Consider the following 15,534-nt stretch of genomic DNA (forward strand, 5'->3'; position numbering starts at 1 on the left):
ATTTCAGACATATCTTGTTAGTTTTACATTTAAATTTGTTGTAATTAATTTTACATTAAATTTAATTGCATAAGATTTGATGTAATTTACTAAGAAAATGAAGGAGACAAATCATATGACGATTTCAACAGATGTCCAAAACCATTTTAAATAATTTAATTGGCACTCATTGGGGGGCTTGGTTGGCTCAGTCAGTTAAGGGTCCAGCTTCAGCTCAGGTCATGATCTCACAGTTCGTGGGTTCGAGCCCCAAGTTGGGCTCTGTGCTAACAGCTCAGAGCCTGGAGCCTGCTTTGAATTCTCTGTCTCCCTCTCTCTCTGCTCCTTCCCTGCTGGTATTCTTTCTTTCTCTCTCAAAAATAAACATTAAAAATTTTTTTTTAATTTAATTGGCACTCATTAAAAAAAAGAAAAATTTTAGGTAACTAGGAATAAAACTGGACATCCTTGATGCCATATGAAATGTAAACAAATACATCAAAAATCCATACTGAAAGGAAAGTTTACCCCCTACTCTTTCTTCTATTTAATATTATATATTTGAGGACCTAAGAGGGCAATATAGAAAAAAAAGTACAAAATCTGGGAAAAGTATATGGCAGTGTCACTATTCGCAGATTATACATGTGTATACATAAAAAATCCAAATTTTTAGGATATACAGATAAACAATTAGATGTAGTAAATTAGTGTAGAAAACTTGTTGGAAATAAGGTCAATATATAAAAAATAACATGCCAGCAACAAGCAATTAAAAAAGTGCAAATAAAAATATATTTAAATTTTAATACATAATACTGGGTGGCTTAGTTGACCACCAGACTCTTGATTTCTGCTGTGGTCCTGACCCCAGGGACGTGGGATCCAGGCTCATGTCGGGCTCTACCCTGAGTGTGGAGTCGGCTTAAGATTCCCTCCATCCATCTCCCTCTACCCCTCTCCCCAGCTCACACTACCTCTCTTGGGTGGGGGGAGATACATGTATATTTTTAAAAAACCACTAAATACAAAGAAATAATTCTAACAATGGGTGTGCAAGAATTCCACCCACTCTTGAAATTGCTGAACACTTATACACCATAAATTTATGAAATTTGCACAAACTCAATAATCAGACACATACAAATTAAACAGTGAAGTTTGTAACCATTTGAAGTAGGAATAACTTCTGTATCTGGAGAAGACACAGTTTTCTGATGAGTAACAATTTACCTAGAAAAATGAGAAATCCTAATATCCTGTAACTCAAAAATACTAATCACTGGACACTGGACCAGTGATTCTTAAACTTAATGTGTTATCAACCATCACATGGACATCCCCTAAAAACACAGATTGCTGGGCCTGGCCTCCAGAAGTTCTCTTCCAGTAGGTTTGGGATGGTGGGTCACAATCTGCATGTCAAACAAGTTTCGAGGTGACACTGCCATTTCTGGCCAAAGATCCTCACTCTGAGAAGCAATGCTCCAGGGTCTAGAGATACATCTGCATTTACCATAGAGAATGACAAGGATATTCACAGCAGCTGTTATATTAATGAAACATGCAAATTACCTACATGTCTATCAGTAAAATATAGTATTTAGAATACAATGTAGCCACACAGCGGGAAAATCCAACATTAAAAGAAACAAACTACAGGGGTGTCTAGGTGGTGAAGCACTTGACTCTTGATTTCAGCTCAGGTCATGATCTCACTGTCATGAGATTGACCTCTGCACTGAGTCCGCAGCCTGATTAAGATTCTAATTAAAAAAAAAAAAAAAAAAGGAAATAAGCTACATATGGATAGATCTCAAATTACTAGTGAACTAAGAAGACAAAATGCCTGTCAATTACACATTAAGATAATTTACATATTTTTAGAAGTACTCAAAACAATAAACAGTATTATTCAACCATTTTTCCAGTATCCATCAAAAGAGAAAAAGAGTCTCCTGGAAAGCGTGGTCAGTAAATACAATTGAATCATTGGCAACCTTTACCTGGACAGATCTCAAACAGTGAAGAAGAAAAACCAAGGCAGAAAGCTATGGGATGAATTTGACGGAGAAGCTCAGACAGACTCACTGGAGAATTTAACTTTAAACGATAGGCTATACAACTCGCATACACAACCTGGTTAAAGTACTCATGGAAAGTTCTTGTTAACCAGCATGCAGGCCATATTCATTCCTCTAAACGTATCAGGGTTTTTATTTTCTTTTTAATGTTTATATATTTTTGAGAGAGCAAGAGACAGAGTGTGAGAGAGAGAGAGGCAGAGAGAGAGGGAGACACAGAATCTGAAGCAGGCTCTGGGCTCTGAGCTGTCAACACAGAGCCTGACACGGGGCTCAAACTCACGGAGTGTGAGATACCGACCTGAGCCAAACTCAAAAGCTCAACCTACTGAGCCACCTAGGCACCCCTAAACGTATCAGGTTTAACACCAGGATCGAACAAGACTATCATTAAATTAACTACTTGAGCTATCTCTTGGACCCTTTTACTTTCAGTGAGGAATAGTTTTAGGCACTCATTTCAGGGCTGTCACAGGAAGGTTAAAAGATAAAAAAGATATCATCCAAGAAGTCTTTGTGTCTTGTAAAAATTCTGTCTGTATCCAAAAGACGGTGTCCTCCTTTCTCCATGATTATCAGAAACAACAGAGATGTTATTTGTAGGTCAGTTTAGAAACTCTAAGATATAGAATGATCAGTATGTATCTACAAGCCACCTTAGTCTTGCTATTGATCTGTCACTACTTTCTGTAAAGATAGATTTCTATCTATTGCTAACTTCCCATTAGTATGGACTCACAACTCTCACCAGGTCCACTGCAAAATAAAGTGGGGAATGAACAACTTACCTGGGATTTGTTCATTTTCTGCTGTCTTGGAAAAGTGTAGACAACTCTGTTGCTGTGCTGAGTTACAGGAGGAATGAGGTCCTAAAAGAGCTGGCCTGCCTGGTGGCTCCTGAATGCTCCTGCCCTATAAAACTATACAACCCAATAGATAGGAAGAGCGTCAATGCCTTTCACCTTCAGAAAGGACAGCAGATGCTCAAAGAACAACTATCTAATAGGACTCTGACATAATCATGTAATGGCTGCTGGGCATAAAAGTTTTCACTGGGAAAACCTAAATATTTGCTTCCTGGGGATTTTTAACAGTTTAAAGCTCTCTTGATGTTCACAAAAAATTTTTAAATTAAAAAGTAGGTTTAAATAAAACATTATACTCAGTGAAGTAACATTAAGTCTTCACCAAAACTGCTACAAAAAATACTCCCAACCTGGGGCACCTGGGTGGCTCAGTCAGTTAAGCCTGCATTCTTGTTCAGGTCAAGATCTCAGGGATGACGGGATGGAGCGAGCCCCACATCAGGCTCTGCGGTGACAGTGTTGAACCGGCTTGGGATTCTCTCTCCCTCTTTCTCTGCTTCTTCTGGGTTCTCTCTCTTTCTCCCTCTCTCCCCAAAATAAATAAACTTAAAAAAATACTCCTGATTAAACTGTTTATCAATTTCCCCACTGTTACTAAACCTTTGATTACTGATTACACAGAAAACGATAAAAAGCAATGCTTTAATGAAAGGTCTATGTTTTCATTTCTTGATCCTGGTTGCCGTTTCTCAAAAGGATCTTTTTAAAAGTAATTTGCCTTTCCTCGTGTGCAAAAGCAGGCAGTCTCTCTGGAGTCGGGAGACACAACTTCCAGTCTTCGCCACTAACAAACTGTGATTCTGAATAAGTCAGTAACCTTCGAGAAGAAAAACAAACAAACAAACAAACAAACAAACAAAAAATGTTTCTATTCAATGAGACAAAAAGTAAGGGATTCTTGGAGATCCTTCCCTAATGCCGGACTGAGTAACAACACACCTCAAGAAGCAGTCACGGACCCCACTGGAGAGCCGCTCAGACTCCAGGAAGGATACAAGGAGAACCAAGGGGCGGGGGTAACCGAGTCAGCCCAGGCAGGGGCGCCCGTCTTCCCGGACCACCCGGCCTCCACCGACGCGCTCGCGCCCCCCTCCGGCCGCAGCGCCGTCCCTCTCCCACCGCCTCCGGACACACGCCCTCCTCCCGCGGCCTCCAGAACCGGGCCCCGCGAACGGCCCCGGCCGCTCCGGCAGGGACTGAGCACCGGGGGGCCCGACCTCTAGTGCTGATGGACACGTCCCCATCCCGCCGTCACCGGTCCACGGACCTCCCTCCACACGATCGGGCACCGACCGCCGGGGCACAGACTCCCGGGCACACGGCGCCCCCATTGGCCCTCGTCCAATCGCCCCAAGCTCACCTATCGATCCCTGCGCACGAAGCCCCAGAAAAGGTCAGAGACACGGCGGGTGCAGAACGCCCCCTCCCAGCGAGAACTGAGTTAAACGGAAGGAAAAAAAGAAACAGGACGGAAGTGCAGAGCGGCGGAAGGCGGTACTAGGCAAGCGCAGAACCTGACAGTGGGAGCGTTCCGCGCTGAAAGCCAGAGCTACCGCTCCTTTAGATTGCGTGAGCGGCGATGGACTTGAGCGGAGAGCGTGTAGTCTTTATCCAGCGTGAGAAGGTTGGGGCGCTTGACAGAGTTACCCAAACTGTCAGATCGCGTCAGGGAATCCCCAAAAGTTGCAGATTACAGCCGAGATCTATGTGCACCCAGTGTGCAATTTAGACAAAGAGCTGTCAGGAATAGGAACCTGCTTGTCGACTTCACTTTTTTAAATACTAGGAAACAGATTCCATCAAGCAATAAAAGAATTTTTAAAATAAAAAAACAGTATCTGACACCGTCAGCGATTCTCTGGAAATAAAAAGCCAGGGGACGAGGGTGGCATCAAGCAAGGTAGTTCATCAAAATCATGAAAGAAATGAACGAAAATCGTAGATAAATCGAAAATCGACAGTCCAAAAGAAAATGTCTTTATTCGTCTACATAATCCTATTCTTTCTTCTAGGACACTAACATTACTTGAAGAAATGGAGATAGACCCTTTCACTGAAACTCAATATACTGTGACAAATTCCACTACCACTGTCAACCAACTTTTGTACATACTTTTTTCTCTTTGATTTTTGTGTACTTTAATAGGTACTTTACAAAAGCATTCGTAACTTCATCTGTAATACATGAAAATGGAAACTGACAACATTTCGAAAAGAAGACTTCCTAGGAAATATCAACACGTATAATATTGCTCCACTACAAGCAGTCTGGCATCTGCTTCATGGAAACATGGCCATGATTAAGAGTGTTTTTTTGAATGTAGTCTAATAAATATAGCATTTCAAGGCAATGAGGAATGAATGGAATATTCCAAACAGCAAGTCATTCCCAACAGTTTGGAATAGCCTTAGGTACATAGTTCACACAGGGCATAATTCACAGGGATTCAAGATTTGAAATGTGTAAAATAAACCACTAGGAAAATAAAGGTGACAAGCTGTGACACCAAAAATAAAAACCATAAATTTAGTATCCGATGCGTTTTAGTATTAGCAATAACAAATAGTTCAGCTCTATTTTAAGTTAAAAGCAAATAAACAAGGAAATATATTTTTAATATTTGAAAGAAAAGATATGTTAATTAATAAAGAGATCTTTAAGTCAATAGAAACGTGAATCCGGCTACATAACTAAGCACTCATGATAAAAAAGAAAATGACAATGAATGACAAATGTATGTAAAAGTCTATTATGAGAATTTAAAAGAATGCAAATGTTTAAGTATAAACATGTAACCTATCATTTATTGAGAGAAAATTTTTTCATTTTACTTCTATACACAAAAGTTCACTCTGATGTAGTTTCAGGAATTGTGACAAATGCGGAGATCTGTGTAACCACCACCACAGCCAAAATCCAAAACTATTTCACCACAGCCCTCAAATTCCTTCATGCTACTCTTTTGAAGTCAAACTTCCTTACCACTCTATCCTCTGGCAGCTACTATCTATACTTCATGCCTATAGGTTTGCCTTTTCTGGAAAGTCCCATGCATATAGAATCTTACAGTATGTAATCTTGTGAGTCTGGTATCTTTGACTGAGTACAATATACTTCAGATTCATCCTTCTTATTTTATGTATCAATACACATACATTGTTGGTTTTTATTTCCCAAGTCCTTGGGGCGCCTGGGTGAGTCAGTCCGTTAAGTGTTCGAATTCGGCTTGGGTCATGACCTCATGGTTCCTTTGTTCGAGCCCCATTTTGGACTCTTTGCGGACAGCCCAGAGCCTGAAATGTGCTTCGGATTCTGTGTCTCCTCTCTCTGCCCCTCCCTTGCTTGCGCCCTGTCTTTCTCTCTCTCTCACAAATAACCAAACATTTGCTTCCCAAGTCCTACTCCATGGTATGGATATACCACACTTATCTATTCCCCAATCAAGTGACTTTAATTTCCAGTTTGGTTAGGGGCGCCTGGGTGGCTCAGTCGGTTGAGCGTCCGACTTCAGTTCAGGTCACAATCTTGTGGTCCGTGAGTTCGAGGCCCCCGTCAGGCTCTGGGCTGATGGCCCAGAGCCTGGAGCCTGCTTCTGATTCTGTGTCTCCCTCTCTCTCTGTCCCTCCCCCATTCATGCTCTGTTTCTCTCTGTCTCAAAAATAAATAAACGTTAAAAAAAAAATTAAAAAAAAATTTCCAGTTTGGGGAAATTATGAATAAATAAAGTACACTTTGAAATATAAGACTTAAAAATATTTTTAAAACGAGGAATATAGAGTTATGGTATGGAGTTGAGAAGATACTTATTCCCAGTCACTGTTACTCTGAGTTTAATTCATGTAAACTCCCTGGAGGCTCGTTTCTATCAAATTTTAACGGATTTTTAATCTGGCACTTCCAGCACATACACGACTCCACATGACGCTATCATAAAATTAACTTTCAGTGATGTGGGTACAAGAATGTTTACATCAGTCAGGGTCCAGATGGGAAGAGAATCCACCCAAATGTTATAAGAGAGGGAATTTAATAGAGCAGGTTAAAACAGGCATTTTAAAAGCAAAAGTGGACACTGAGGCAACACAGGCGTAACACGGGCAGAGAGCAGCTCCCATCTCAGGGTAACATGACGGAAGAAGTCACTCAGGAGAGCGGCCCCACAGAACTGGGATTCCACACCTGAAGCGGAGGAGGTGCTGGGTCATGCTGATACTACAGATACTCAGAGAAGAGCCCTGCAGAACTGGAATTCAGACCTTCAGACCTTCAGAGCGGTGTCGTCCAGTTACTGCAGGCCGCTCAGAAGGGCACAAAGGTGGGGGGATAATGCCTCTGAGGCTCACGCCTCCCAGCTGGTGTGCCCATCGGGGAGGGATCAATATGGCTGCACCTGGGAGAGTTCAAAGAAGCTGGTGAGAAAACATGCTGGGATTCGACAGTGGTGATGGTTGCACAACTTTGTGAATATGCTTACAAACCATTGAATTTTCCACTCTTAAAGGAGTGAATTTAGTGGTAGGTGAATTATATCTCACCTATTTTTAAATTTTTAAAACAATTTTTAAAAAGAAGCTGTAGTCTACTACTAGTGACCAAAGTGCAGGGCCACCGCTGGGCTGATGTTAAGGAAAGCATCCCATGATGACACCTCACAGTCTGGAGCCTGCTTCGAATTCTGTGTCTCCCTCTCTCTTTGACCCTCGCCCCCACGCGCTCTCTCTCTCAAAAATAAACATTAAAAAAAAAAAAAAGAAGTACTTAAAAAATAAATCAATAACACTAAAAAAAGGTAAATGGGGAACCTGGGTGGCTTAGTTGTATCAGCATCCAACTCTTAGTTTCAACTCAGGTCATGATCTCACGTTTCTGTGAGACTGAGTCCTGACGGGCTCTGTCCTGGAGGTGCAGAGTCAGCTCAGAATCCGATCTCCTCTCTCTGCCCCTTCCCAACTCGTACTTTCTCTTTCTCTCCCTCAAAATAAATAAATCTAAATAAATAAGTAAATAAATAAAACTCAAAAGATGTTCTTAGCAATTTTCTGTATTTGTTATACCCACACGACCCTGAAGAAAATAGCCAACCTAGAAGAGTGACGCTGCCAGATATCATAACTTATAATTAAGTTACGATAAATAAAACGCAGTGGTATTGTCATGAAGGATAACTCAGCCAATAGAACAATCAGAAAGCCCAGAAACAAAACCACAAATACATGCTCACCCAATAAATGACAATTATAAAACCACCAATCAGCAGGAGAAAGGACAGTCTTTTCAACCGTCATCAGAAGTCATGGAGAAGATAAGACATAACTCAGAAAAGATATTTTCAACAAATACATATTTCTACAAACAATTCATATCCAAGATATATTTTAAGACTTCTAGAATTCATTTTTAGGGAATTTTTTTAATATAATTTATTGTCAAATTGGATTACATACCACACTCAGTGCTCAACCCAACTAATGCCCTCCTCAGTTCCCATCACCCACTTTCCCCTCTCCCCCACCCCCCATAAACCCTCAGTTTGTTCTCTGTATTTAAGAGTCTCTTATGGTTGGCCCCCCCACCCCTGTTTGTAACTATTTTTTCCCTTCCTCTCCCCCCACGGTCTTGTGTTAAGTTTCTCAAGATCCACATGAGTGAAAATATAGTATCTATCTTCCTCTGACTGACTTATTTCACTTAGCATAATACCTTCCAGTTCCATCCACGTTGCTGCAAATGGCATGATTTCATCCTTTCTCATTGCCAAGTAGTATTCCATTGTATATATAAACCACGTCTTCTTTAACCATTCATTAGTTGATGGACATTTAGGCTCTTTCCATAATTTGGCTATTGTTGAAAGTGCTGCTATAAACATTGGGGTATAGGTGCCCCTATGCATCAGCACTCCTGTATCCCATGGGTAAATTCCTAGTAGTGCTACTGCTGGGTCATAGGGTAGTTCTATTTTTAAATTTTTAAGGACTCTCCACACTGTTTTCCAGAGCGGCTGCATCAGTTTGCATTCCCATAAAACTTCTAGAATTATTCAATAAGACCAATAACCCAATAAACTAGTATCAGCAAAAGACCTGAACAGTTACTATGCTAAAGGACATCCAAAAAGCCAATGAACATATGAAAGCATACTCAACATCATTAGTGATCAGAGAAATGGGAATTAAAACCTGACGAGATAGAGCAACACAACGACCAGAATGGTTAAATTTAATTAGACTGACAATATCAAGTGCTCATAATCATGAACTGCAATTAAACTCCTCACACACTGCTAGTGGCAATATGATTTAGTACAACCACGCTGGAAAACTGTTAAACTAACACACATTGATTAGATATGTAGCTACTCTGTACCCAGCAAGTCCATTTCTGGTCACACATCTAACACACATAAGAGTTTAGGGGTGCCTGGGTGGCACAGTCAGGTGAGCATTCAACACTTGGTTTCAGCTCGGGTGATAACCTCACGGTTCATGAGATTGGGCCTCACATTGCGCTCTGTGCTTACAGCATGCAGCCTGCCGGGGACTCTCTCTCCCTCTCTCTCTGCTCTCCCCTGTCACATCCACACACTCTCTCTCAAAATTAATGAATGAACTTCATTTAAAGATTTCAAAAATTTAAAAACAGTTTGTGTCCTCCAAAACACACACAGAAGAATATTTACATCAAGGTTTTTCAAATACTTTAAAACTCAAAAGAAATAAGTTTCAAAACAAGTGTGTTTCCAATATGTATCCTAAAGATGTAGCATAAAAATAAAGAGATAAACTCTGGGATAGTCACAATGGATTGCTACACAGAAATATACAGCAATTAACTAATCATACACACAACATGGGTATTTTTCAAAGATATAATACTGAACCAAAGATGCCCGGTACTATATGTATATATACACACACATATAAAATACACATGGTTGTTATACACATATACAGATAGTATGTCTTAACTCAATATAACTTATTCCAATAAAAAAGATAACATTTGTGTATAAAAGTGACAGTAGGAGATTCTGGGTGATTCAGGGACACTGAACATTTGAGTCAAGTCAACATGCCACTTCCAAAGGTTCATCAGAGCCTCTAAAAAGTGATTCCTGAAGACCACTTCAAAGACCATTTCAATGGTCTTAAGCTCTGAACTAACGCTTTGTCATCTAATTTCCTCCTCAACTCCAACTGACTCACACTGATGGACTCACCTGGGTCACTCTGGCCTGGGGAGTCTAATATCCATGGCTCCTCTCCTTGCTCCAACTGGAGGATCACTTCTGGTTTAGGAATGGATAACCCTGTGAATAAGAATTGTATCACGTGAGAGAAACTGCATGAGTTTCAGGACTCCTCAAGGTGGACGACAGTAAAACTCAAAGACTACACAATAAAAAAAATTTAATTTAATCCCTGTTATGGGACACAGGGAAACAAATTCCTTGTGACAACCAAAAGGGATAAACCATCCTTGGCCTCCAAATTCCAAAGCTAAATATTATTGTAGTCTACAAAAACTCTACAGGTTTCTGTAAATACAAAACAGGCACACATACTGGAGGCCTGCCTGAGAAACAAGCACTACCTACCCACAGCGACAAGGTGGCTGTAGTTCTCCAGCATCACGTCCCTGTACAGGGTCCTCTGAGCAGGGTCCAGGCGCTGCCACTCCTCCTCAGTGAAGCCCACAGTCACATCCCCGAATGACAATAATCCCTGCAAAAGCACATTGTGCTCAGTCTCAAGTAGTCAGAATCAGGAAATATGAAAAAAAAAAAAAAAAAAAAAAAGATGTTCAAAGACAAATTCTTACATGTTTTGCTGCTGAAAACTGACCAGATGTTACTAACCTCTACTATATATATGCCTTGTTTTGTGTTAGACTTTGCAAGTAAAAAAGAGATTAGAGTAGAAATACCACTGACGAATCAATTTATTCTTTAATGCAAAAGATCTGAGTGCACACATGTACTTGGAACTGCCCTGGTTCTGACAATTCCAAGTGGAATAAAATACTCTTTCTGATCTCAAAGAAGATATTCTCATAAGGAAACCCGCAAAGACATACCTGCCACAGGAATTAAAGAATCCACACCTAAGAAGACATTACGTTTATACATCAGGCTGATCCTTGGCACAAAGAGAGACTACCACCATCAAACAATAAATAAGTAAGAAGAAACAAAAACAGTAAGAAAATACAGCAAACATTGCAGACTGGGGAGAATCTGATTTCCAAGCTACCACATTATTAAATTCAAATGCCCAGTGTTTAATCAAAAAAATCACAAGGAAATACAAGAAAACAGGAAAACATGTAACCATATAAAACTCCTAAAAAAAAACAACAGAGGTGCTAATGAGCTCCTTGACATAGGTCTTGGCAATGGTTTTAGGTTTGACACCAAAAGCAAAAAAACAACACAAGAAGAAATAAATAGGAGTACATCATAACTAAAATGTTTTGCACACCAAAGAAAATCATCAACAAAAATAGAAAGGAAACCTACTCAACACAGAAAATATTCCTGAGTCCTGTATCTCATAAGGGACTAATATTCAAAATGTATAAAGAACTCACATAACTCACTTGCAAAAAAAATATGAATACACATTGTTCAGAAAAGACATACAGGCCCATAAAAAAGATGCTCAACATCATTCATCATTAGGGAGAGGCAAATCAAAACCACAATGATATTACCTCCTACCTGTTAGAATGGCTACCAAAAACACAAGGAGGAACAAGCGTTAACAAGGATGCAGACAAAAGGGAATGCTGGGCACTGTGCCTCGGAATGTAAACTGGTGCTATGGAAAACAGTATGGAGGCTCTCCAGACAATTAAAAGTAGAACTACCACATGATCCAGCCATTCCACTTCCCAATATTTACCCACCCCCCGAAAAAATAAAAACATTAACTCAAAAAGATACATACACCCCATGTTTACAGCAGCATTATTTACAATATCCAAGATATGGACGCAACCTAACTGTCCACTGATGGATGAATGCATAAAGAAATTGTGGTATGTATATACAACGGAATATGATTCAGCCACAAAAAAGAATGAAACCTTGCCATTTGCAACAACATGGACGGACTTTATGGCACGATGCTAAGTAAAATAAGTCAGAAAGAGAAAGACAAGTAAGTACCATGTGATCTCTCTTACATGTGGAATCTTAAAAAAACAAAAACAAAAAACAAGCTCATACAGAGAACAACTGCAGGGGGGGGCGGGAAATGGGTGAATCCTTTTCTAGTTTAAAAAACTGTCTTCAAGAGAACAAGGAAACTACAATATCTTTTATGAACATGGATGTAAAAAGTCCTCAACAAAATATTTCCAAACAGAATTCAGCAGCATAGTAAAAGGATTATTACATATCACAAAGCTATAGTAATCAAAACATATGGTACTGGCACGAAAATAGACACAAAAATCAATGGAACAGAATCGAGAACTCAGAAGTAAACCCATACCTACATGGTCAATTAATCTATGACAGAGGAAGCAAGAATAACCTTTGTGAAACAGACAGTCTCTTCAACAAATGGTGCTGGGAAAACTCGACAGCTACATGCAAAAGAATTAAACTGGACCACTTTCTTACACTATACACAAAAAAGAAACTCAAAAGGGATTAAAGACCTAAATGTCAGCCCTCAAATCATAAAACTCCTAGAAGAAAACTACACCCGGTAACTTCTTTGACACGGGCCATAGAAACATTTTTCTAGGTATGTCTCCTCAGGCAAGGGAAATAACACCAAAAATTAACTGTTGCAACTACACCAAAATAAAAAGCTTTTGCACAAAGAAAACCATCAACAAAACAAAAAGGCAACCCAGTGAATGGGAGGAAATATCTGCAAATGATATATCTAATAAAGAGGTTAATAACCAAAACGTATGAAGAGCTTATACACCTGATTAAAGCAGACATACAGGGGCACCTGGGTGGCTCAGTCAGCTAAGCATCCAACTTTGGCTCAGGTCACGATCTCACGGTTCGTGGGTTCGAGCCCCACATTGAGCTTTGTGCTGACAGCTTGGAGCCTGGAGCCTACTTCAGGTTCTGTGTCTTCCTCTCTCTCTGCCCTTCCCCTGCTCCTGCTCTCTGTAACCCTCTCTCTCAGACACAGGAAAACATGTTCAACATCACTCATCATCAGAGAAACGCAAATCAAAACCACAATGAGGTATCACCTCACACCTGTCAGAACGGCTAGTATCAAAAAGAAATAACAAATGTTGGCGAGGATGTGGAGAAAAATGTGAATTTTTGGTGGGAATGGAACCGGTGCAATCACTGTGGAAAACAGTATGGATGCTCCTGAAAAACAGAAAAATAGAAATACTGTATGACCCAGTAGTTCCACTACCGTGCATTTAGCCAAAGTAAATAACACACTTAATTGGAAAAGACACATACACCCCTATGTTTACTGCAGTATCATTTACAATACCCAAGATATGGAAGCAACCCAAGTGTCCACTGATACATGAAGGAATAGAGAAGATTTGGTATATATACACAATGCAATATTACATAGCCATTAAAAAGAATGAGATCTTGGCATTTGGGACAAAATGGATGGCACTAAAATGTATTATGCTAAATGAAATAAGACAGACAGAAAAAGAAAAATACCACATGATTTCACTTCCATGTGGAATCTAAAAAACAAAACAACAAAGAAACAAAAAAGAGACCCATAAATACAAAGAACAACCTGATGGTTTTAAGGGAAAGTGTTGGAAGATGGGTGATACCGAGAAAGAGGATTAAGAGTTACAACCTTCGAGTTATAAAATAAATAAATCATGGAGAGGAAAAGTATAGAACAGCAAATAAGGTCAGTAATATTGTAATAATGTATGGCAACAGCTGGTGATTACACTTATTGTGGTAAGTACTAATGTATACAATTGTTGAATCAGTATGTTGTACACCTTATGCTAATATAAAATTGTATGTTAATTGTGTTTCCTTTAAAAAATAAAAAAATAACAAAATAAAAAGGGGGCGCCTGGGTGGCTCAGTCATTTAAGCGTCTGACGTCGGTTCAGGTCATGATCTCCTGCTCTGTGAGTTCCAGCCCCAAGTCGGGCTCTGTGCTGACAGCTCAGAGCCTGGAGCCTGCTTCAGATTCTGTATCTCCCTCTCTCTCTGGCCTCCCCCATTCATGCTCTGTCTCTCTCTGTCTCAAAAATAAATAAACGTTAAAACAAAACATAACAAAATAAAATAAAATAAAATAAAATAAAATAAAATAAAATAAAATAAAATAGGGGCACTTGGGTGCCTCAGTCACTTGAGCAACCCACTCTTGGTTTGGATCAAGTCATGATCCCAGGGACATGAGATCGAGCCCTGTGTCACACTCCACACTGGGCATGGAGCCTGTCTAAGAGTCTGTCTTTTCCTTTTCCTCAGCCCCATCCCTGCTCATGTCCACACTCACTGTCTAAAAAATTAATAAAATTTAATTTAACTTACATTTTAAAAAAGGATTATTATACACCATGACCAAGTAGATCCATTCCTGGAATGCAAGGATGGTTCAACATACAAAAATTGATTAATATAATACACCACATCCATATAATGAAGGAAAAAAACCCACAGATGACAATCTCAAGTGATGCAGAAAAAGCATCTGACAAAATTCAACCATTTTTCTTGTAACAGCAGTCAACAAAAGAGGAATAGAAGGGAAATACCCCCACATAATAAAAGCCAAAAATATAACACACACACACACACACACACACACACACACACACACACAGGAAAAAATATTCTCAGTGGTGAAAAGGCGGAAAGCTATTCCTCTCAGATCAGGAGCAAGGTCAGGATGCCTGCTTTCACCACTTGTCTTCAACACAGGACTGGATGTTCTACTCAGAGCATTAGACAAGAAAAAGAAATAAAAAGCATCTAAATTAGAAAGGAAAAAGTAAAACCATCTGTGCAAATGAAATAATATTACATGTAGAAAAACCTAAAGACTCCACAAAAAAAGCGGCTGCATCAACTAAATGAATTCAGCAAAGTAGCAAGATACATCAACACACAAAATTCAGTTGCATTTCTATATACGTACAATGGACGATCTGAAAAGGAAATTACAAAACCAATTCCACTTACCAAAGCATCAAACAAAATCTTAGGAATTACTGTGACCAAAGATGTAAAAGATCTGCACAATAAAAACCACAAAATAGTGCTGAAGGCATTAAAGAAGGCATTAATAAATGGAAACACATCCCATGTTCACGGATTAGACAACTTCTTGTTAAAATGTCAATACTACTCAAAGTGATGTACAGTTTCAATGAAATCCTTAGCAAAATCCCAATGATGTTTTTTGCACAAATTAAAAAAACCCATCCTAAAATTCAAAGAAACCAGACTATCCACAACAATCCTGAAAAACAGCAAAACTGGAAGACTTACACTTCCTGATTTCAAAACTTAGTACAAAGCCACAGCAATCAAAACAGGATGGTACCAGCATAAAAAGGGACAAATAAGACCAATGGAATAGAAAAAAGAGTCCAGAAATAAACACTCACACATATT

At 39.5% G+C, this 15,534-nt stretch overlaps 1 protein-coding gene across 15 annotated transcripts in view; it reads right to left on the bottom strand.

Moving 5' to 3' along the window:
* LOC106982520 (zinc finger protein 37A-like) overlaps positions 1 to 15,534 on the bottom strand; it is a 179,105-nt gene that overhangs the window by 128,456 nt on the left and 35,115 nt on the right. For 6 of the 15 annotated variants that reach the window (XM_053206946.1, XM_053206944.1, XM_053206945.1 and 3 more), the window contains exons 1-2: positions 4,290 to 4,659; positions 2,852 to 3,746 (exon numbers count right to left, since the gene is read on the bottom strand). The exons of 2 other annotated variants lie outside the window; for them this stretch is intronic. In XM_053206946.1, coding sequence (XP_053062921.1) covers positions 2,852 to 2,866 — 15 coding nt within the window. In that variant the 5' untranslated portion in view covers positions 2,867 to 3,746; positions 4,290 to 4,659. 7 more of the 15 variants (XM_053206940.1, XM_053206938.1, XM_053206936.1 and 4 more) reach the window with 6 other exon arrangements.

Source organism: Acinonyx jubatus, chromosome D2 (assembly GCF_027475565.1).
Source record: "Acinonyx jubatus isolate Ajub_Pintada_27869175 chromosome D2, VMU_Ajub_asm_v1.0, whole genome shotgun sequence".
Lineage (NCBI taxonomy): Eukaryota > Metazoa > Chordata > Mammalia > Carnivora > Felidae > Acinonyx > Acinonyx jubatus.